Raw genomic sequence first — 22,772 nt, forward strand, 5'->3', positions numbered from 1 at the left:
TCCTCTGGTTTCCTCTCCTCTGGTCTCTTCTCCTCTGGTCTCCTTTCCTCTGGTCTCCTCTCCTCTGCTCTCCTCTCCTCTGGTTTCCTCTCCTCTGGTTTCCTCTCCTCTGGTCTCCTCTCCTCTGGTTTCCTCTCCTCTGGTTTCCTCTCCTCTGGTCTCCTCTCCTCTGGTTTCCTCTCCTCTCCTCTGGTTTCCTCTCCTCTGGTCTCCTTTCCTCTGGTCTCCTCTCCTCTGGTTTCCTCTCCTCTCCTCTGGTTTCCTCTCCTCTGGTTTCCTCTCCTCTGGTCTCCTCTCCTCTGGTTTCCTCTCCTCTCCTCTGGTTTCATCTCCTCTGGTTTCCTCTCCTCTGGTCTCTCCTCTGGTCTCTTCTCCTTTCCTCTGGTCTCTTCTCCTCTGCTCTCCTCTCCTCTGGTTTCCTCTCCTCTGGTTTCCTCTCCTCTCCTCTGGTCTCCTCTCCTCTGGTTTCCTCTCCTCTGGTTTCCTCTCCTCTCCTCTGGTTTCCTCTCCTCTCCTCTGGTCTCCTCTCCTCTGGTTTCCTCTCCTCTGGTCTCCTCTCCTCTGGTCTCCTCTCCTCTCCTCTGGTCTCCTCTCCTCTGGTTTCCTCTCCTCTCCTCTGGTATCCTCTCCTCTGGCCTCCTCTAGTCTCCTCTGGTCTCCTCTGCTTTCCTCTAGTCTCCTCTCCTCTGCTCTCCTCTGGTTTCCTCTCCTCTTCTCTGGTCTCCTCTAGTCTCCTCTGGTCTCCTATAGTCTCCTCTGGTCTCCTCTTCTCCTCTAGTCTCCTCTCCTCTTCTCTGGTCTCCTCTGGTAACCTCTCCTCTGCTCTACTCTCCTCAGGTCTCCTCTCCTCTGCTCTCCTCTGGTCTCCTCAACTCTCTCCTGGCCTCCTCTCCTCTGCTCTCCTCTCCTCCGGTCTACTCTGGCCTCCTCTCGTCTCCTCTCCCCTCTGGTCTCCTCTCCTCTGGCCTCCTCTGGTCTCCTCTGGTCTCCTCTTTTCTGGTTTCCTCTCCTCTGCTCTCCCCTTCTCTGGTCTCTTCTCCTCTGCTGTCCTCTCCTCTGGTCTCCTCTCCTCTGCTCTCCTCTGGTCTCCTCTCCTCTCCTCGCCTCTCTTCTGTTTTCCTCTCCTCTCCTCTGCTCTCCTCTCCTCGCCTCTCTTCTGGTTTCCTCTCCTCTCCTCTGGTCTAGTGAATCAGGGCCAGATGATAACAATCCAGATTTATAGTAACTGTTTCTGCTGCTGCTGGAATAAAGATGTTTCTCTGACAGGTGACCCAGAGGGCCTGTACATTCAGCCTTTCATCCGGCTAGAGGAAGCACTGATGAACCCAACGTGTGTGTGTGTGTGTGTGTGTGTGTGTGTGTGTGTGTGTGTGTGTGTGTGTGTGTGTGTGTGTGTGTGTGTGTGTGTGTGTGTGTGTGTGTGTGTGTGTGTGTGTGTGTGTGTGTGTGTGTGTGCTTAAATGTGTTTCGCCATATATGAAAAATGGTCTAACCTGGTGGTTTCTCTTCTCTCTTCAGGTAAACCTGTGATGATAGTAACTGAATACATGGAGAATGGATCCTTGGACAGCTTTCTGAGAGTGAGTTTAAAACTTTACTCAGCTAAAATAAACACATCTTTACCCTGCCTTTGTGTTTTCCACGCCATACAACAGTACACTCTTAGAAAAAGGTGCTAAGTAGAACCATACAGGGTTCTTTGGTTTGTCCCCATAGAGGAACACTTTTTAGTACTGAGTAGAACCCTTTGCAGAGGGTTCTATATATAACCCTCTATGTTTATTTTTTATTTCACATTTATTTAACCAGGTAGGCTAGTTGAGAGCAAGTTGAGTTGAACAACACAAAGTTACACATGGAATAAACAAACATGCAGTCAATAATACAATAGAAAATATCTATATACAGTGTGTGAATATGAGGTAAGATAAGGGAGGTAAGGCAATAAATAGACCATAGTGGTGAAATAATTACAATATAGCAATTAAACACTGGAGTGATAGATGTGCAGAAGATGAGTGTGCAAGTAGAGATACTGGGGTCCAAAGGAGAAAAATAGTGGAGAAGGTACGGTGGGATTCGAAATGGTCGGTGATGTGTTTGTTAACTTGGCTTTCGAAGAAAGGCAGGGTAGGATAGATTTAGGTCTTTAGCAGTTTGGGTCTAGAGTGTCTCCCCCTTTGAAGAGGGGGATGACCGCAGCAGCTTTCCAATCTTTGGGGATCTCAGACGATACGAAAGAGAGGTTGAACAGGCTAGTAAATGGGGTTGCAACAATTTTGGCGGACAATTTTAGAAAGAGAGGGTCTAGATTGTCTAGCCCGGCTGATTTCTAGTGGTCCAGATTTTGCAGCTCTTTTGCAGCTCTTTGCAGCTCAGAACATCAGCTATTTGGAATTGGGTGAAAGAGAAATGGGGGAGGCTTGGGCAAGTTGCTGTGAGGGGTGCAGGGCTGTTGACCGGGGTAGGGGTAGCCAGGTGGAAAGTATGGCCAGCTGTAGAAAAATACTTATGTAAGGTTCTTCCAGGAACCCCTTGTTATATGGTTCTAGGGTTTGTCGTGTGTTTGGCTATGCCGGATTGAGTGATATGACATGCTATTCTATAAAATAATTTCCCCGTAATTAATATTACTTGATTGAGCTAATCAGGTAAATGTAATTAACTAGAGAGTCGTGCACCTCAAAATAATATTTAAAATCAAATCAATTTTTATTTGTCACGTACACATGGTTAGCAGATGTTAATGCGAGTGTAGCGGAATGCTTGTGCTTCTATTTCCGACAATGCAGTAATAACCAACAAGTAATCTAACTAACAATTCCAAAGAAAAGAAAATGTACATAAAGATATAGGCTAAAGATATATGAATGAGTGATGGTACAGAGCAGCATAGGCAAGATATAGTAGATGGTATCGAGTACAGTATATACATATGAGATGAGTATGTAAACAAAGTGGCATAGTTAAAGTGGCTATTAATACATGTATTACATAAAGATGCAGTCGATGATATAGAGTACAGTATATACGTATACATATGAGATGAATAATGTAGGGTATGTAAACATTATATTAGGTAGCATTGTTTAAAGTGGCTAGTGATATATTTACATCATTTCCCATCAATTCCCATTATTAAAGTGGCTGGAGTTGAGTCAGTGTGTTGGCAACAGCCACTCAATGTTAGTGGTGGCTGTTTAACAGTCTGATGGCCTTTAGATAGAAGCTGTTTTTCAGTCTCTCGGTCCCAGCTTTGATGCACCTGTACTGACCTCGCCTTCTGGATGATAGCGGGGTGAACAGGCAGTGGCTCGGGTGGTTGTTGTCCTTGATGATCTTTATGGCCTTCCTGTAACATCGGGTGGTGTAGGTGTCCTGGAGGGCAGGTAGTTTGCCCCCGGTGATGCGTTGTGCAGACCTCACTACCCTCTGGAGAGCCTTACGGTTGTGGGCGGAGCAGTTGCCGTACCAGGCGGTGATACAGCCCGCCAGGATGCTCTCGATTGTGCATCTGTAGAAGTTTGTGAGTGCTTTTGGTGACAAGCCAAATTTCTTCAGCCTCCTGAGGTTGAAGAGGCACTGCTGCGCCTTCTTCACGATGCTGTCTGTGTGGGTGGACCAATTCAGTTTGTCTGTGATGTGTATGCCGAGGAACTTAAAACTTACTACCTTCTCCACTACTGTTCCATCGATGTGGATAGGGGGGGTGTTCCCTCTGCTGTTTCCTGAAGTGCACAATCATCTCCTTAGTTTTGTTGACATTGAGTGTGAGGTTATTTTCCTGACATCACACTCCGAGGGCCCTCACCTCCTCCCTGTAGGCCGTCTCGTCGTTGTTGGTAATCAAGCCTACCACTGTTGTGTCGTCCGCAAACTTGATGATTGAGTTGGAGGCGTGCGTGGCCACGCAGTCGTGGGTGAACAGGGAGTACAGGAGAGGGCTCAGAACGCACCCTTGTGGGGCCCCAGTGTTGAGGATCAGCGGGGTGGAGATGTTGTTGCCTACCCTCACCACCTGGGGGCGGCCCGTCAGGAAGTCCAGTACCCAGTTGCACAGGGCGGGGTCGAGACCCAGGGTTTCGAGCTTGATGACGAGCTTGGAGGGTACTATGGTGTTAAATGCCGAGCTGTAGTCGATGAACAGCATTCTTACATAGGTATTCCTCTTGTCCAGATGGGTTAGGGCAGTGTGCAGTGTGGTTGAGATTGCATCGTCTGTGGACCTATTGTGGAGGTAAGCAAATTGGAGTGGGTGCAGGGTGTCAGGTAGGGTGGAGGTGATATGGTCCTTGACTAGTCTCTCAAAGCACTTCATGATGACGGAAGTGAGTGCTACGGGGCGGTAGTAGTTTAGCTCAGTTACCTTAGCTTTCTTGGGAACAGGAACAATGGTGGCCCTCTTGAAGCATGTGGGAACAGCAGACTGGGATAGGGATTGGTTGAATATGTCCGTAAACACACCAGCCAGCTGGTCTGCGCATGCTCTTGAGGGCGCGGCTGGGGATGCCGTCTGGGCCTGCAGCCTTGCGAGGGTTAACAAGTTTAAATGTTTTACTCACCTCGGCTGCAGTGAAGGCGAGGCCGCATGTTTTGGTTGCAGGCCGTGTCAGTGGCACTGTATTGTCCTCAAAGCAGGCAAAAAAGTTATTTAGTCTGCCTGTGAGCAAGACATCCTGGTCCGTGATGGGGCTGGTTTTCTTTTTGTAATCCGTGATTGACTGTAGACCCTGTCACATACCTCTTGTGTCTGAGCCGTTGAATTGAGATTCTACTTTGTCTCTATACTGACGCTTAGCTTGTTTGATTGCCTTGCAGAGGGAATAGCTGCACTGTTTGTATTCGGTCATGTTTCCGGTCACCTTGCCCTGATTAAAAGCAGTGGTTCGCGCTTTCAGTTTCACACGAATGCTGCCATCAATCCACAGTTTCTGGTTTGGGAATGTTTTAATCGTTGCTATGGGAATGACATCTTCAACGAACGTTCTAATGAACTCTCACACCGAATCAGCGTATTCGTCAATGTTGTTGTCTGACGCAATACGAAACATATCCCAGTCTACGTGATGGAAGCAGTCTTGGAGTGTGGAATCATATTGGTCGGACCAGCGTTGGACAGACCTCAGCGTGGGAGCTTCTTGTTTTAGTTTCTGTCTGTAGGCAGGGATCAACAAAATGGATTCGTGGTCAGCTTTTCCGAAAGGAGGGCGGGGCAGGCCTTATATGCGTCGCGGAAGTTAGAATAGCAATGATCCAAGGTTTTGCCAGCCCTGGTTGCGCAATCGATATGCTGATACAATTTAGGGAGTCTTGTTTTCAGATTAGCCTTGTTAAAATCCCCAGCTACAATGAATGCAGCCTCAGGATGTATCGATTCCAGTTTGCAAAGAGTCAAATAAAGTTCGTTCAGAGCCATCGATGTGTCTGCTTGGGGGGGAATATATACGGCTGTGATTATAATGGAAGAGAATTCCCTTGGTAGATAATGCGGTCGACATTTGATTGTGAGGAATTCTAAATCAGGTGAACAGAAGGACTTGAGTTCCTGCATGTTGTTGTGGCCACACCACGTCTCGTTAGCCATAAGGCATACGCCCCCGCCCCTCTTCTTACCAGAAAGATGTTTGTTTCTGTCGGCGCGATGCGTGGAGAAACCAGCTGGCTGCACCGACTCCGATAGCGTCTCTCCAGTGAGCCATGTTTCCGTGAAGCAAAGAATGTTACAGTCTCTGATGTCCCTCTGGAATGCTACCCGTGCTCGGATTTCATCAACCTTGTTGTCAAGAGACTGGACATTGGCGAGAAGTATACTAGGGAGTGGTGCACAATGTGACCGTCTCCGGAGTCTGACCAGAAGACCGCCTCGTTTCCCTCTTTTACGAAGTCATTTTTGGGTCGCCGGCTGGGATCCATTCCGTTGTCCTGGGTGAAAGGCAGAACACAGGATCCGCTTCGCGAAAGTCATACTCTTGGTCGTACTGATGGTGAGTTGACGCTGCTCTTATATTCAATAGTTCTTCTTGACTGTATGTAATGAAACCTAAGATGACCTGGGGTACTAATGTAAGAAATAACACGTAAAAAAACAAAAACTGCATAGTTTCCTAGGAACGCGAAGCGAGGCGGCCATCTCTGTCGGTGCTGGAAGTAGACTGGCGCCGAGCTGTTATCTTCCGAATAAACTCTTAAAGACCTAGTAATATTTTACATCAATATCAGTCAATATTAATCATCTTCTTAATTCTGTCTCATCTGAAAGTTATAAATTCTTAGTTATCTGCACGAAACTGGCTAACAAGTTGAATCAGCAATACAAAATTGGGTTTAATTATTTATTTACTAATCACACAGAATTACACATACACATATTTAAATCATAACTTGATTACAAATTATGTCATAAAGGAAAACGTCCCTAGCGGGCAGAACAGATATGACAGCTGGTTACACAAAAGGGGCTGGGTTTGAGTGAAAGAGCGGGAAGACTGAGGAACAAAGGGCGAAGCTGTGCCATCGTAAATACAGTATCTTATGCATTCTAAATTACCGCCCATTTGGAAAAGAAAAATGCAATAAATATTTATTCTGAGCTGCGCTTCGGTAGGTTGGTGGTAGATGGAAGGCCGTGTAGCCCAACCAAGTCCTTTGTCCTTTGAAGAATGTCTCTGCTGGTAAATTGAATATGTTGTAGTAACGTCGTTGTGTGGTAGACGGAATACTCTGTCTGTTCCTTCCTAATCCTCGTATGCAGTGGCTGTTGCTAACTCAATGGCTAGGAGGTATCACTTCTGTAGTGAATAAGGGTTCAAAGTTCATACCATTCACAACCAAAGCTCACGCTGATGTTGGCTTCGGTCTGTAGTTATTATCTGAACCATTCTGACATCGGACCGTCGTCCTCATGTCCTCGGAACAGGAGGTTATATTGTCATCAAGGGCTTATATAGGAGGGGAGAGGAGGGCATGTTTGAAAGGTTTTCTAGCCTATGTCCCTTCACAGGGGCGGGCCACTGATTGAACAGAGCCCTATCTTATGAAAACCCAAATCTCACATTTTAGAAGCTAAAATCACATTTCATCCCATCAAGAATAATTTCATATTTTCATATCAAACATTTAAATTGAACAGCAATTCCATGTGAATCCGATAACTCTGATGTGTAGACTTTCCACTGTAGAGTTTATGTCATCATATCATTGATGAGAATGTCTCAGTTGACAACCGAACTGACATCATATTCATTAAGTACCACCGCATATGTTCAATTGGTCGGATTACCAGAATATAGTTAATTTTCCCCCACCTTCTGATGTTCCCTGAATCTCTATGTTAACCAAGGGTTTTTCAAATGTAACATCAGTAGGGTAGAGAGAGGAAAAGGGGGGAAGAGGTATATATGACTGTCATAAACCTACCCCCAGGCCAACGTCATGACAGGTTCTACCAAAAAACATTTTATCATCTCAAGATTATTCCTAGAACCATCTATGAAGGGTTCTACTGAGAACCCTTTTGTATTTTGAGGGTTCTTCCTAGAACTAGCATTCTAATTATGTTATTTGTGACAATACTTATATCATAAGGCCTTTCTTTGAGGACCTAGTTACAGTGGGCTCCACAATTACTGGTACCCCTGACTGGTAATGCACAAACAATACTTAAAAAAATATAAACATTATAGTTATAGAGATATACTCAAAATACCAACAGATGAGAAATACTGTACTTTATTAATGTTTCAATGGAACCCACCAAAATAATTTATTGATTTAATAAAAAATCTATGCCCTCCAAATGTAGATTTCACAATTAATGGCACCCTTAAATATTTTTGTAAATAGCATCTACCAAAATTAAACCAGGAATTCAAATCCTTAACCTTGTCAAACATTACAGGAAAAGACTCCATGCTGTTATCCTTACCGGAGGTGGTTGCACAAGTAATAAATGAGGAGTGCCAATAATTAAATATTTTGTATTAAATAATTGTATGATTTTGGTTGGATCCATTGCAATGTTAATAAAGTACATTATATCTCACATGTTGGTATTTTGAGTTTATCTCTATAATTACATTGTTTATATTTTTTTAAAGTATTGTTTGTGCATTGTCAGTCAGGGGTGAAAGTAATTTTGGAGCTCACTGTATACCCTAACACAGTGGTGTTAGGAATCTCCTGGTTTACAGACCACATCAGGCCTGAAAGTCACATTATGCTGGCTTGCAAAGTGATGTTTAGTTCCTATTGAAATCCTGCCACAGTTAAGATATACACCAAGTGGACTTGTTAATCACCCGCAACCTGCATTCAGAATGACTGCCAAGGTAGTGAGGACTGAATAGACGACCTCAATCATCTAACCTGGAACAACCATCTCAATAACAGGTGCTATACATCCAACAGATTGGATTAGTTTAGAAAACTTCATGTTATTTTTCTTTGTGTAGCATAACATTTATCAACCAATCAATGTACATAAAAAACACAGAAATTACAGAAATTAATTCTTCAAATCTCCCTGCAATAGAGCATGCTGGGAAATATGATCTATAGTTCTATGGAGAACCTTTCTTATCTTCCAAAGACTCCTTCTTACCTTCTAAATAATCATCATAGAGCCCTTTCTTCCAAAAACAGTTCTAATATTGTTAAAGGTTCAAGTTAGAACCATTGTCTTCCAAAAAGGGTTCTACCAATCAAAACGGTTCTTGATAGAACCCTGTCTCTCTATAAAGGTATCTGAGATATCTATTGCAGCCCTCATCCTCGACATACAACACCCGTTCTGCCAGTCACATTCTGTTAAAGGTCCCCAAAGCCCACACATCTCCAGGTCGCTCCTCTTTTCACTGCAGCTAACGACTGGAACGAGCTGCAAAAAACACTCAAACTGGACAATTTTATCTCTGTCTCTTCATTCAAAGACTCAAATCATGTGATGTATTGTTTTCTCTACCTTCTTGCCGTTTGTGCTGTTGACTGTGCCCAATAATGTTTGTACCATGTTTTATTCTCCTACTATGTTGTGTTGCTACAATGCTGTGTTGTCATGTGTTGCTGCCTTGCTATGTTGTCTTAGGTCTGTCTTTATGTAGTGTTGTCTCTATTGTCGTGATGTGTGTTTTGTCCGATATTTATATATATATATTTGAATGTTTTATCCAGCCCCCGTCCCCGCAGGAGGCCTTTTGCCTTTTGGTTGGCCGTCATTGTAAATAAGAATTTGTTCGTAATTGACTTGCCTAATTAAATAAAGGTTCATTAAAAAATATATTAAAATATTACCTTTTTTTCTGAGAGGGTAGCTAACCAGAGACTCTGGCTTACTAAAATTAACCAACATTAGAACAACATTAAATCAACATGACCAGACAGTGTGTGTGCGTGTAGGACCCATTTTTAGAACATGTGCCTGTGTGTCTGCACAGTATCCCTTCTGATAGAAAAGGGAGTAGCTGCAACCTTTTCTAGCTATTTCCTCTGGCCGAGGAGCGGCCTGGCTTTTATCACTGGGAACTGTCATACCACGCACACACACACGCACGCACGCACGCACGCACACGCACACGCACACGCGCACGCACGCACGCACGCACGCACGCACACACACACACACACACACACACACACACACACACACACACACACTACACTACACTACACTACACTACACTACACAGTCATCCCTCTCCTCCACACCACTTTACTGTGCCTCATGTTTGTGTTATGACTATATGACTGTAGCAGCTTTGATCCGACTCAGCCTGTCTCTACCAGGTGGTCTGGGCTTTATATAGTGCCCTAGAAAACACCATCTATTTAGTCAAAGACTCTGGCATGGTATTGTCAGGCCTATTTGGTTGTGGAGATGAGGATTGTACAATTCACATTAAAATGACCAAGTTAATGTCAGAGGTGATTTGAAAGGTTAATGTAATTGGTTTGAATGTTAATATATGAATGTTCCGCTGTATTTTTTAAACAGAAAGGTCATATTCATTCTGTTTATCAATCCAGTCTCATTTGTTTTAGAGGTATGACATTCCACTTGTGATTGATTCTATCTCTGTTTCGCTCTCTCTCCTACTCTCCTCTCTCTCTTTCTCTCCCTTCCCCTTCTCTCTTCAACCCTCTTCCTCCTCTGCCTCCTCCTTACAGAAACACGATGCCCAGTTTACTGGTATCCAGTTGGTGGGCATGCTGCGTGGCATTGCGTCGGGCATGAAGTACCTGTCTGACATGGGCTACGTCCACAGAGACCTGGCCGCCCGCAACATTCTGGTCAACAGCAACCTGGTGTGTAAGGTGTCTGACTTCGGCCTGTCCAGAGTGCTGGAGGACGACCCAGAGGCTGCTTACACCACGCGGGTAAGACATGGTGGTCGGGTTTATCAATGAGGACAGATGGGTTTAATAGTTGTTTTGTCTTAGAGATAGGATAGTATGCACAGCAAATGTGCAAGTGTTAAAATCTCGCTTTAATGTAAAAAGTGAGTGTTACAACTGAGTGTCGATTCTAGTGGGGTTAACAGCAATGAGATTGAAATTGACCCCACATGCATTAAATGAATGAAGTGTTATTTGAATCACAGTAGAATCAACACTGCATGGTGTTGTTACTCGACTGTGTTGAGTTCATTCCTGTTAACTCTCTGAGTGAAAAAGATGTGAGAGGGGCCTAATGCTTTGTTGCAGGTATATTTTTACTTTTCACACACACTTAGGCAGTCACTAGGTATAGGCTTGAGGACGAGAAGTTGTGGAACACAACAACCGTGTCTCTGTCACTAGCAAATACAGTAATGGGTGGGTATCTCTCACATTCACATGAAAGGAATGCTGGGAAATATGCAAATAAGGATTTACAACCTCCAATGTTAACACCCCCACCCAAAAAAAAAATATATAATAATGTGTAATGTAATACTACATTTGTTAATCCCTAACACAAAAAAAGTGTAACAGCATCAACTCTAATAAAGTATTAATTTATGTTAGAATTTGCAACACCCATGGTGTTAGGGGCCAACACTCTATGGGTGTTAGTTTGTGAACATTTTAAAAAGTGTTAGTTTATCACTATTTCTGTGGGTCACATATAATATCTAAAAATGTATTAAGTTTTACACTGGGTGTTAATATTCTAATCTCAAATTTGCTGTGTGGGATGGGAGTCTGCCATGTACTGTAAGAACCCCCGTTGTCAATAATCCTGCTGTCTAATAGTGAGTGGACAGGTTTCTGTGGACAGAAAGAATGGTTATCACTGTCAGACAGCTAAGCTGACCGACCTCTGTCTCAGCTTTACACAAAAGGGCATCTCTCCACACAACAAATTTGAGATCAGAATTTTTTAACACCCACAGTGCTAAATCTAACACTTTCTTGGTGTGTATATGTGACCCACCGAAATAGTGTTAAACTAACACCAAGTGAGTGCCTTAGTGAATCTTTTTTCATAAAACATATTATTTATGACAATAGATTAAACATTTTAATAATACCATACCTCGACAGCCTAGTTTTACCCTAACACAGTGGTCTGAAACTCCTGGTTTGCAGGCCACATCGGCAAGTCATATTATGCTGGCTTGCAAAGTGTTATATAATTCTAATCGGAATTCAGCTAGAGTTCCAACAATTGGAACTTTTAATCACCTTCAATCTGCTGTTAGAATGACTGCCAAGGTAGGGAAGATTGATAAATGAGACTACCTAAACCATCTAAACTGGAACAACCATCTCAATAATGAGTTAAATAAGTCTAACCACTTACAGATTGGATTAATTTAGAAAAATGTATGTTATGTATCTTTATGTAGTATAAGATCAATGTATCAATCAATGTTCATGCAGAAACATAGATATTAAACAAACTATTCTAAAAAAGCAATCCGCAACAAAGCATGCTGGGAAATATGATGAGGCCCCTGCCATGTCTACATAAATGAACTAAAGTAAAATAACTTTAAACAGTCAAGGAGCAGCAACACCACCACCTTGTTAACACTTCGCCAGGTGGTGTCAATTTCAACCCTGTTAACCCCACTAGAATCAGCACTGTAACACTCACAACACTTTTTACCTCAACACCAAGCTTTTAACACCCACAAATTTGCTGTGTAACTCTCACTCCCTTTATGTTGCTCTATCTCCCCCTCGCCAGCACTCTCTGTGAATACATGCTGTCCATGAGACAAATCACCTCATATGTCACACACACACGTGCACTAACACACACACCAACACACAAACGTCTAGCCTCTCAGCAGTGTGGAGTGGGACAGCCAGCACATAAATAAAATCAGGCTGAGATAACGCCAACATAAATGTTTGTGTTCTCCTGAAGGATCATGGGAAAGGAATGACAAACATAGTAGATAAGTAAAATCAAGAGGGCTTTGTATCCAACATATCACCATAACAGTGTGTGGTGTGTGTGTGTGTGTGTGTGTGTGTGTGTGTGTGTGTGTGTGTGTGTGTGTGTGTGTGTGTGTGTGTGTGTGTGTGTGTGTGTGTGTGTGTGTGTGTGTGTGTGTGTGTGTGTGTGTGTGTGTGTGTGTGTGTGGCCTGACATTAGTATACAATGCTCTAATAACTGCTTTAGACCCCCAAGTTAAATAAACATTCACCAGCTTTTACTTCACTCCCACAAACTCATGACCCAAAATATGCTAATAGACTTCCCCCAGTGTGTCACTAGTAATAGAGCTGAGTTCTCATCCACTCTACAGTTATGAATCTATCAGACCCAGCAGGCCGTTGTCTCTCCCTCCCTCTTCTGTCAGACCACTATGCTGTTCTGTCAGGCACCCTGTCTGTCTGTGTCTGAGTGGTGTCATACTGTACCTTCATTAGAGGTATAGTCCTTGCTCTCCTGAGGATGTTTATGTACACTCACCAGGGATTCAAGAGACAGAAGTGGATTTATTTATTTGTGTGTGTTTGTGCTCGAGTGTGTGCGTGCATGCATTTGTGCACATCCGTGTGTGGTGTGTGTGTGTGCTCCTGCATGCATGTGTGGCATCACTAGGACCGAACTCTCTGCCATCGAGGACCTCTGTATCAGGCAGTGTTAAATTGCTATAGACTCCAGCCATCCAAGCTATAGACTGTTCACTCTGCCACCATCCGGTAAACGGTACCGGAGAATCGTCTAAATACCCATAAGACTGCTAAATAGTTAATTAACTGGTTACACAGACTATGCTGACCCTATCTTGCACTGACTTTGTGCTCACTCACAAGACTATACACTGAGTATACAAAAGATTGGGAAAACCTGCTCTTTCCACAACAGACTGACCAGGTGAATCTAGGTGAAAGCTATGATCTCTTATTGATGTCACTTGTTAAATCCACTTCAATCAATGTAGATGAAGGGGAGGAGACATAAATAAATAAGGATTTTTATGCCTCGAGACAATTGAGACATGGATTGTGTATGTGTGCCATTCAGAGGGTGAAAGGGCTACACAAAAAAATGTGAGTGCCTTTGATCGGGGTTTGGTAGTAGGTGCCAGGCTCACTGGTTTGTGTCAAGAACTGCAAGGCTGCTGGGTTTTTCACACTCAACAGTTTCTCGTGTGTATCAAGAATGGTCCACCACCCAAATGACATCCAGACAGCATTGGAGTCAACATGGGCCAGCATCCCTGTGGAACGTTTTCGACACCTTGTAGAGTCCCTGCCCCGACGAATTGAGACGGTTGTGAGTGCAAAAGCGGAGGGTGCAACTCAATATTAGGAAGGTGGGCTTAATGTTTCGTTTCGCCTAATAAGCAACTAATTCTAAAACACTGAGCAATATTGACATTTTCTAAATGACAAATGACATGATCCTCCGCTGGACTAGATTAAAAAGAATACTGAACCGTCCCGAATACAGCTTCATTGTTTTGTTAATATTGTTATTTGTATTATTATTTTTTAACTCTGCATCGTTGCGAAGGTCTCGTTGCGAAGGTCTCGTTGGGAAGGTCTCGTTGGGAGAGTTTCGTTGGGAAAGTCTCGTTGGAAAGGTCTCGTTGGGAAAGTCCCGTTGGTAAAGTCCCGTTGGGAAAGTCCCGTTGGTAAAGTCCCGTTGGCAAAGTCCCATTGGTAAAGTCCCGTTGGCAAAGTCTCGTTGGTATAGTCTCGTTGGGATGGTCTCGTTGGTAAAGTAGCGTTGGGAAGGTCTCGTTGGGAAGGTCTTGTTGAGAAGGTCTCATTGGTAAAGTCTCGTTGAGAAGGTCTCATTGGTAAAGTCTCGTTGGGAAGGTGTCATTGGTAAAGTCTCGTTGGGAAGGTGTCGTTGGTAAAGTCTCGTTGGGAAGGTCTCGTTGAGAAGGTCGCATTGGTAAAGTCTCATTGGGAAGGTGTCATTGGTAAAGTCTCGTTGGGAAGGTGTCATTGGTAAAGTCTCGTTGGGAAGGTGTCATTGGTAAAGTCTCGTTGGGAAGGTGTCATTGGTAAAGTCTCGTTGGGAAGGTCTCGTTGAGAAGGTCTCATTGGTAAAGTCTCGTTGGGAAGGTGTCATTGGTAAAGTCTCGTTGGGAAGGTGTCATTGGTAAAGTCTCGTTGGGAAGGTCTCGTTGGGAAGGAGTCATTGGTAAAGTCTCGTTGGTAAAGTCTCGTTGGGAAGGTCTCGTTGGTAAAGTCTCGTTGGGAAGGTGTCATTGGTAAAGTCTCGTTGGGAAGGTCTCGTTGGTAAAGTCTCGTTGGGAAGGTCTCGTTGGTAAAGTCTCGTTGGGAAGGTCTCGTTGAGAAGGTCTCATTGGTAAAGTCTCGTTGGGAAGGTGTCATTGGTAAAGTCTCGTTGGGAAGGTGTCGTTGGTAAAGTCTCGTTGGGAAGGTGTCATTGGTAAAGTCTCGTTGGGAAGGTGTCGTTGGTAAAATCTCGTTGGGAAGGTGTCATTGGTAAAGTCTCATTGGGAAGGTGTCGTTGGTAAAGTCTCGTTGGGAAGGTGTCGTTGGTAAAGTCTCGTTGGGAAGGTGTCATTGGTAAAGTCTCGTTGGGAAGGTGTCATTGGTAAAGTCTCGTTGGGAAGGTGTCATTGGTAAAGTCTCGTTGGGAAGGTCTCATTGGTAAAGTCTCGTTGGGAAGGTCTCGTTGGTAAAGTCTCGTTGGGAAGGTGTCATTGGTAAAGTCTCGTTGGGAAGGTCGCATTGGTAAAGTCTCGTTGGGAAGGTGTCGTTGGTAAAGTCTCGTTGGGACGGTCTCGTTGGGAAAGTCTACACCCGTTTTATTTCGGCGTATGTGACAAATAAAATTTGATATGATTTGATTTGTGAGGGCAGAAGTGGTTTGTTTTCTGAGGGCTGTGTGTTTAGAGAGAGCTGGCCAGGAGTTGTGTAACTTGGCCAGGAGGTCGTTAGCTTTGGCTCCTCTCCTCCTTTCTTCTCTCTGCGCTTTTCTTTTCCTCTCCTCTGTTGGCATGACGCAGGCTAAGCCTTGAGTAAGTTCAGCAGCCCCCTATGGGTAGACACCGAGCAGGAGAAACACAGGGTCAGCCTACAGGCCCCCTGTCTACCCCTCTCTCTACCTTTATTCCTCTATCCCGTTTTCCCTCACCCCCAGGAGAAAACAGGGGAGAAGGAACAAATGGAACAAGGCCCTGCAGTGCTGGAGGCTGGGGCTAGGACCTCGACCCCTCTCCCGTCTCTCTTTCCCTCCCTCTTTATATCCTAAAGCAAGTCATGAAGTTGGCTAAATGTATTTCTCCTCCTATTTCAGGATACCTTGTGATCCATTGTTACTTGAAACAAATGACTTTGTCTGTTCCCCCCCCTCTCTCTCTCTCTGTCTCTCTGTCTCTCTGTCTCTCTGTCTCTCTGTCTCTCTCTCTGTCTCTCTGTCTCTCTCTCTCTCTGTCTCTCTCTGTCTCTCTCTGTCTCTGTCTCTCTCTGTCTCTCTCTGTCTCTGTCTCTGTCTCTGTCTCTGTCTCTCTCTCTCTGTCTCTCTGTCTCTCTGTCTCTCTCTCTCTCTGTCTCTCTGTCTCTCTGTCTCTCTGTCTCTCTGTCTCTCTCTCTGTCTCTCTGTCTCTCTCTCTCTCTGTCTCTCTCTGTCTCTCTCTGTCTCTGTCTCTCTCTGTCTCTCTCTGTCTCTGTCTCTGTCTCTGTCTCTCTCTCTCTGTCTCTCTGTCTCTCTGTCTCTCTGTCTCTCTGTCTCTCTCTCTGTCTCTCTGTCTCTCTCTCTCTCTGTCTCTCTCTGTCTCTCTCTGTCTCTGTCTCTGTCTCTGTCTCTCTCTCTCTGTCTCTCTGTCTCTCTGTCTCTCTCTCTCTCTGTCTCTCTCTGTCTCTCTCTGTCTCTGTCTCTCTCTCTCTCTCTCTCTCTGTATCTCTCTGTCTCTCTCTCTCTCTCTCTCTCTGTATCTCTCTGTCTCTGTCTCTCTCTCTCTCTCTCTCTCTCTCTCTCTCTCTCTCTGTCTCTGTCTCTCTCTCTCTCTCTGTCTCTCTCTGTCTCTCTGTCTCTCTGTCTCTCTCTGTCTCTCTCTCTCTCTCTCTCTCTCTCTGTCTCTCTGTCTCTCTCTCTCTCTCTCTGTCTCTCTCTCTGTCTCTCTGTCTCTCTGTCTCTCTCTGTCTCTCTCTCTCTCTCTCTCTCTCTCTCTCTGTCTCTCTCTGTCTCTCTCTGTCTCTCTCTCTCTCTGTATCTCTCCTTCTCTGTCTCTCTCTCTCTCTCTCTCTCTCTCTGTCTCTCTCTGTCTCTGTCTCTCTCTCTCTCTCTCTCTCTCTGTCTCTCTCTGTCTCTCTCTCTCTCTGTCTCTCTGTCTCTCTCTGTCTCTCTCTGTCTCTCTCTGTCTCTCTCTGTCTCTCTGTCTCTCTCTGTCTCTGTCTCTCTCTGTCTCTCTCTGTCTGTCTCTGTCTCTCTCTCTCTCTCTCTCTCTCTCTGTCTCTCTCAGGGAGGTAAGATCCCTATCAGGTGGACAGCTCCAGAGGCCATCTCCTACAGGAAGTTCACCTCGGCCAGCGACGCCTGGAGCTACGGCATCGTGCTCTGGGAAGTGATGTCATACGGGGAGCGGCCTTACTGGGAGATGTCCAATCAGGACGTGAGTACACAGCTGTCGCCAAGAAGACCTAATGAACTTCCTGCTGAGAGAGGAAATGATGCGTAGAGTGACCAGGTGGTGGACCGAGCCTGAGGCCTGATGGCCTGGACAAGGAATACAGCTCTAGCACCAGAGTTGACACACACACACGCACGCACACACACCACACAAAAATGCATCATTGTCATTTGAGCACTAGCGCCCAGAGAGAGAGAGCAAGAGAGAGAGAGGGAGTGAATTGAGAGGGAGGGCTTCTATTATGAGCAGATGCACAGTCAGCACTTCTGCCAGTATAGAACTGTCTCACTGCCAACTCTCCAACTCCCCTGGACTATAATAACACCTCCATCTCTACCACCCACTGACACACTGTACTACCTCTCCTATAGAATGTCCTGCTGCACTCCTAATTATCTCTCTGACGCTCTCTCTCCCCCTCCCTCTCACTCTCTTTCTCTCTCTCCCTCCCTCTCTATCTCTAACGCACTCTCTCACGCGCTCTCTCGCGCGCTCTCTCAAGCTCCCTATCTTTCCCCTTCCTCTCTCCCCCCTCTCTCTCCCTCTCTATTTCTCACTCTATCCCTCCAGGTTATCAAAGCAGTAGATGAGGGCTACAGACTGCCTCCTCCTATGGACTGTCCTGCTACTCTGTACCAGCTGATGTTGGACTGCTGGCAGAAGGAGAGAAACAACAGACCCAAGTTCGAACAGATCGTCAGCATCCTGGATAAACTCATACGCAACCCTGGGAGCCTGAAGATCACAGCCAACACCTCACCCAGGTATTATAAACATCTACACATCATGCTCTCAACCCTGACCTCTGACCCGTGAACCCTAACCAAACCCTGGCAACCAACCCATCATCCAGGTACTATACACAGAGACAGGGTTTTATGGGATATCTTCATTTATCCACCATAAGGTCTAAACTTAACAGCTAGCCTTACTTTGTTGTTTTAGTGGAAGTCTTTCTCATCCACTCAACCCCCAACTTACAGTTGTACCTCTCTGCTCCTCTCCCAATGCACCTGCCCCCCTAAATCACAGCTGCTCCTCTCTGCTCCTCTCCCAAACACCTGACTCTTTCCTCCCCTTAACACCTCATCACTGCACCTGACTCATTACCCCTCTCCCACACACCTGACTCATTACCCCTCTCCCACGCACCTGGCTCATTACCCCTCTCCCACGCACCTGGCTCATTACCCCTCTCCCACACACCTGGCTCATTACCCCTCTCCCACACACCTGGCTCATTACCCCTCTCCCACGCACCTGGCTCATTACCCCTCTCCCACGCACCTGGCTCATTACCCCTCTCCCACACACCTGGCTCATTACCCCTCTCCCACGCACCTGACTCATTACCCCTCTCCCACGCACCTGGCTCAATACAGATTGACATCGAACATATTCACTCCCCACGCGTTATATCCACTCCCCACGCGTTACCCAAGGCATTATGGGTCACGGCATATCCTGCTCATTAGTGACAGCAGTGACAGGAAACACTGTCCTCCACCCTGGGACTCGTTTATCCTTATCTCGCTTCCAGTTTCTCTATCACACGCTTCCCCTTCTGCTGGCCTTCAATATTACTGACGCTGTCTCTACCTCGCTGTCCAACCAAGGTGCAAGACCTTGGTGGATCTATTAAAGATATAAACCACATTGAATCACATAAGATATCAACCCCATATTATAATAGAGACCTCATAGAAAGTGCTCCTCCACCTCTGTGAATGTGTTAGGACTTGATCGTGGTGTATAGGCCTATAGGGGAGTGTTGTATGTACAGTATTATGGGACAGGCCCCTATAGGGGAGAACATTTATTTAGTATGGGACAGACCCCTATAGGGGAGAGCATTTATTTAGTATGGGGCAGACCCTTATAGGGGAGATCATTTATTTTGGATAAGACAGACCCCTACAGGGGAGATCATTTATTTACTATGGGACAGACCCCTATAGGGGAGATCATTTATTTTGGATAAGACAGACCCCTACAGGGGAGATCATTTATTTAGTATGGGGCAGACCCCTACAGGGGAGAGCATTTATTTAGTATGGGGCAGACCCTTATAGGGGAGATCATTTATTTAGTATGGGACAGACCCCTATAGGGGAGATAATTTATTTTGGACAAGACAGACCCCTATAGGGGAAATCATTTATTTTGGATAAGACAGACCCCTATAGGGGAGATCATTTATTTTGGATAAGACAGACCCCTACAGGGGAGAGCATTTATTTAGTATGGGGCAGACCCTTATAGGGGAGAGCATTTATTTAGTATGGGGCAGACCCCTACAGGGGAGAGCATTTATTTAGTATGGGGCAGACCCTTATAGGGGAGAGCATTTATTTAGTATGGGGCAGACCCCTACAGGGGAGAGCATTTATTTAGTATGGGGCAGACCCTTATAGGGGAGATCATTTATTTAGTATGGGGCAGACCCTTATAGGGGAGAACATTTATTTAGTATGGGAGAGACCCTTATAGGGGAGATAATTTATTTTGGACAAGACAGACCCCTATAGGGGAAATCATTTATTTTGGATAAGACAGACCCCTATAGGGGAAATCATTTATTTTGGATAAGACAGACCCCTATAGGGGAGATCATTTATTTTGGATAAGACAGACCCCTATAGGGGAGATCATTTATTTTGGATAAGACAGACCCCTATAGGGGAGATCATTTATTTTGTACAAGACAGACCCCTATAGGGGAGATCATTTATTTAGTATGGGGCAGACCCTTATAGGGGAGAGCATTTATTTAGTATGGGGCAGACCCTTATAGGGGAGAGCATTTATTTAGTATGGGGCAGACCCTTATAGGGGAGAGCATTTATTTAGTATGGGGCAGACCCTTATAGGGGAGAACATTTATTTAGTATGGGGCAGACCCTTATAGGGGAGAGCATTTATTTAGTATGGGGCAGACCCTTATAGGGGAGAGCATTTATTTAGTATGGGACAGACCCCTACAGGGGAGAGCATTTATTTAGTATGGGACAGACCCCTATAGGGGAGAGCATTTATTTAGTATGGGGCAGACCCTTATAGGGGAGAGCATTTATTTAGTATGGGACAGACCCCTACAGGGGAGATCATTTATTTAGTATGGGGCAGACCCCTATAGGGGAGAGCATTTATTTAGTATGGGAGAGACCCCTATAGGGGAGAGCAGTATTATCTTTACATTGTTCTCATTATGGACATAAACCTGATTGTATATAGACCCAGTTAGTAGTGACATAGACCACACAGAGGCTGTGTACACAGGACGTTATGAGCAGACTCAATCTGACCCTGCGTGATCAGGCCTCCGACGTTCAAACGGGATGCTTGCCCATATTGACCTCAATGCTTCCCACAGTTGTCAGGTGGTGGACCATTCTTGATAAACGCGGTAACCTGTTGAGCGTGAAAAACCCAGCAGTGCTGCAGTTCTTGACTCAAACCGGTGCCCCTGGCGCCTACTACCATACCCTGTTCAAAGGCACTATAAATATTTTGTCTTGCCCATTCACCCTCTGAATCACACCCATACAAAATCCGCGTGTCAATTGTTTTAATGCTTAGAAATCCTTCTTTAACCTGTCTCCTGCCCTTCATATACACATATACATTGAAGTGGATTTAACAAATGACATCACGAAGCGATCATAGTGTTCATCTGGATTCACCTGGTCAGTCTGTCATTGAAAGAGCACTCAGTGTATTATCTCCCTCTTTCTCTCCCTACACCTCCTGATATTCCTCATTTCTCCAGCCTCCCTCCATCTCTCCCCTGTTACTGCTCCAGCCTCACTCCCTCCCTCTCTCCCCTGGAACAGAGGAGAGAGGGAGGGAGGCTGGAGCTAGAACAGGGGAGAGAGGGAGGGTGGCTGGAGCTGTAACAGGGGAGAGAGGGAGGGAGGCTGGAGCTGTAATGGGAGAGAGGGAGGGAGGCTAGAGCTGTAACAGGGGAGAGAGGGAGGGAGGCTGGAGCTGCAACAGGGGAGAGAGGGAGGGAGGATGGAGCTGGAACAGGGGAGAGGGGGAGGGAGGCTGGAGCTGGAACAGGAGAGAGTGGGAGGGAGGCTGGAGCTGTAACAGGGGAGAGGGAGGGAGGCTGGAGCTGTAACAGGGGAGAGAGGGAGGGAGGCTGGAGCTGTAACAGTGGAGCGAGGGAGGGAGACTGGAGCTGGAACAGGGAAGAGAGGGAGGGAGACTGGAGCTGGAACAGGGGAGAGAGGGAGGGAGACTGGAGCTTTAACGGGGGCGAGAGGGAGGGAGGCTGGAGCTGTAACAGGAGAGAGAGGGAGGGAGACTGGAGCTGGAACAGGGGAGAGAGGGAGGGAGACTGGAGCTGGAACAGGGGAGAGAGGGAGGGAGACTGGAGCTGGAACAGGGGAGAGAGAGAGAGGGAGACTGGATCTGGAACAGGGGAGAGAGGGAGGGAGGCTGGAGCTGGAACAGGGGAGAGAGGGAGGGAGACTGGAGCTGGAACAGGGGAGAGAGAGAGGGATGCTGGAGCTGTAACAGGGGAGAGGGAGGGAGACTGGAGCTGGAACAGGGGAGAGGGAGAGAGACTGGAGCTGTAATGGGAGAGAGGGAGGGAGGCTGGAGCTAGAACAGGGGAGATGGAGGGAGGCTGGAGCTGTAACAGGGGAGAGAGGGAGGGAGACTGAAGCTGGAACAGGGGAGAGGGGGAGGGAGGCTGAAGCTGGAGCAGGGGAGAGGGAGTGAGGCTGGAGCTGGAACAGGGGAGATGGAGGGAGGCTGGAGCTGTAACAGGGGAGAGAGGGAGGGAGGCTGGAGCTGTAACAGGGGAGAGGGAGAGAGGCTGGAGCTGTAATGGGAGAGAGGGAGGGAGGCTGGAGCTGGAACAGGGGAGATGGAGGGAGGCTGGAGCTGTAACAGGGGAGAGAGGGAGGGAGGCTGGAGCTGGAACAGGGGAGAGGGGGAGGGAGGCTGGAGCTGGAACAGGGGAGAGGGAGTGAGGCTGGAGCTGGAACAGGGGAGATGGAGGGAGGCTGGAGCTGTAACAGGGGAGAGGGAGTGAGGCTGGAGCTGGAACATGGGAGATGGAGGGAGGCTGGAGCTGTAACATGAGAGAGAGGGAGGGAGGCTGGAGCTGGAACAGGGGAGAGGGAGAGAGGCTGGAGCTGTAATGGGAGAGAGGGAGGGAGGCTGGAGCTGGAACAGGGGAGATGGAGGGAGGCTGGAGCTGTAACAGGGGAGAGATTGAGGGAGACTGGAGCTGTAACAGGGGAGAGGGGGAGCGAGGCTGAGCTGGAACAGGGGAGAGGGAGTGAGGCTGGAGCTGGAACAGGGGAGATGGAGGGAGGCTTTAGCTGTAACAGGGGAGAGGGAGGGAGGCTGGAGCTGTAACAGGGGAGAGAGAGAGGGAGGGAGGCTGGAGCTGTAACAGGGGAGAGAGGGAGGGAGGCTGGAGCTGTAACAGGGGAGAGGGAGTGAGGCTGGAGCTGTAACAGGGGAGAGAGGGAGGGAGGCTGGAGCTGGAACAGAGGAGAGAGGGAGGGAGGCTGGAGCTGTAACAGGGGAGAGGGGGAGGGAGGCTGGAGCTGGAACAGAGGAGAGAGTGAGGGAGGCTGGAGCTAGAACAGGGGAGAGAGGGAGGGTGGCTGGAGCTGTAACAGGGGAGAGAGGGAGGGAGGCTGGAGCTGTAATGGGAGAGAGGGAGGGAGGCTGGAGCTGTAACAGGGGAGAGAGGGAGGG

The 22,772-nt window shown here is 46.6% G+C and overlaps 1 protein-coding gene across 2 annotated transcripts in view; it reads left to right on the top strand.

The window, feature by feature from the left end:
- The window catches only part of LOC135519197 (ephrin type-A receptor 3-like), a 169,026-nt gene that overhangs the window by 129,700 nt on the left and 16,554 nt on the right, over window positions 1-22,772 (top strand). For both annotated transcript variants that reach the window (XM_064944289.1, XM_064944290.1), the window contains exons 12-15: window positions 1,519-1,580; window positions 10,162-10,371; window positions 16,884-17,033; window positions 17,622-17,815. In XM_064944289.1, coding sequence (XP_064800361.1) covers window positions 1,519-1,580; window positions 10,162-10,371; window positions 16,884-17,033; window positions 17,622-17,815 — 616 coding nt within the window. The remainder of the gene's footprint in view (window positions 1-1,518; window positions 1,581-10,161; window positions 10,372-16,883; window positions 17,034-17,621; window positions 17,816-22,772) is intronic.

This window comes from Oncorhynchus masou, chromosome 29 (genome assembly GCF_036934945.1).
Source record: "Oncorhynchus masou masou isolate Uvic2021 chromosome 29, UVic_Omas_1.1, whole genome shotgun sequence".
Taxonomy (NCBI): Eukaryota; Metazoa; Chordata; class Actinopteri; order Salmoniformes; family Salmonidae; genus Oncorhynchus; species Oncorhynchus masou.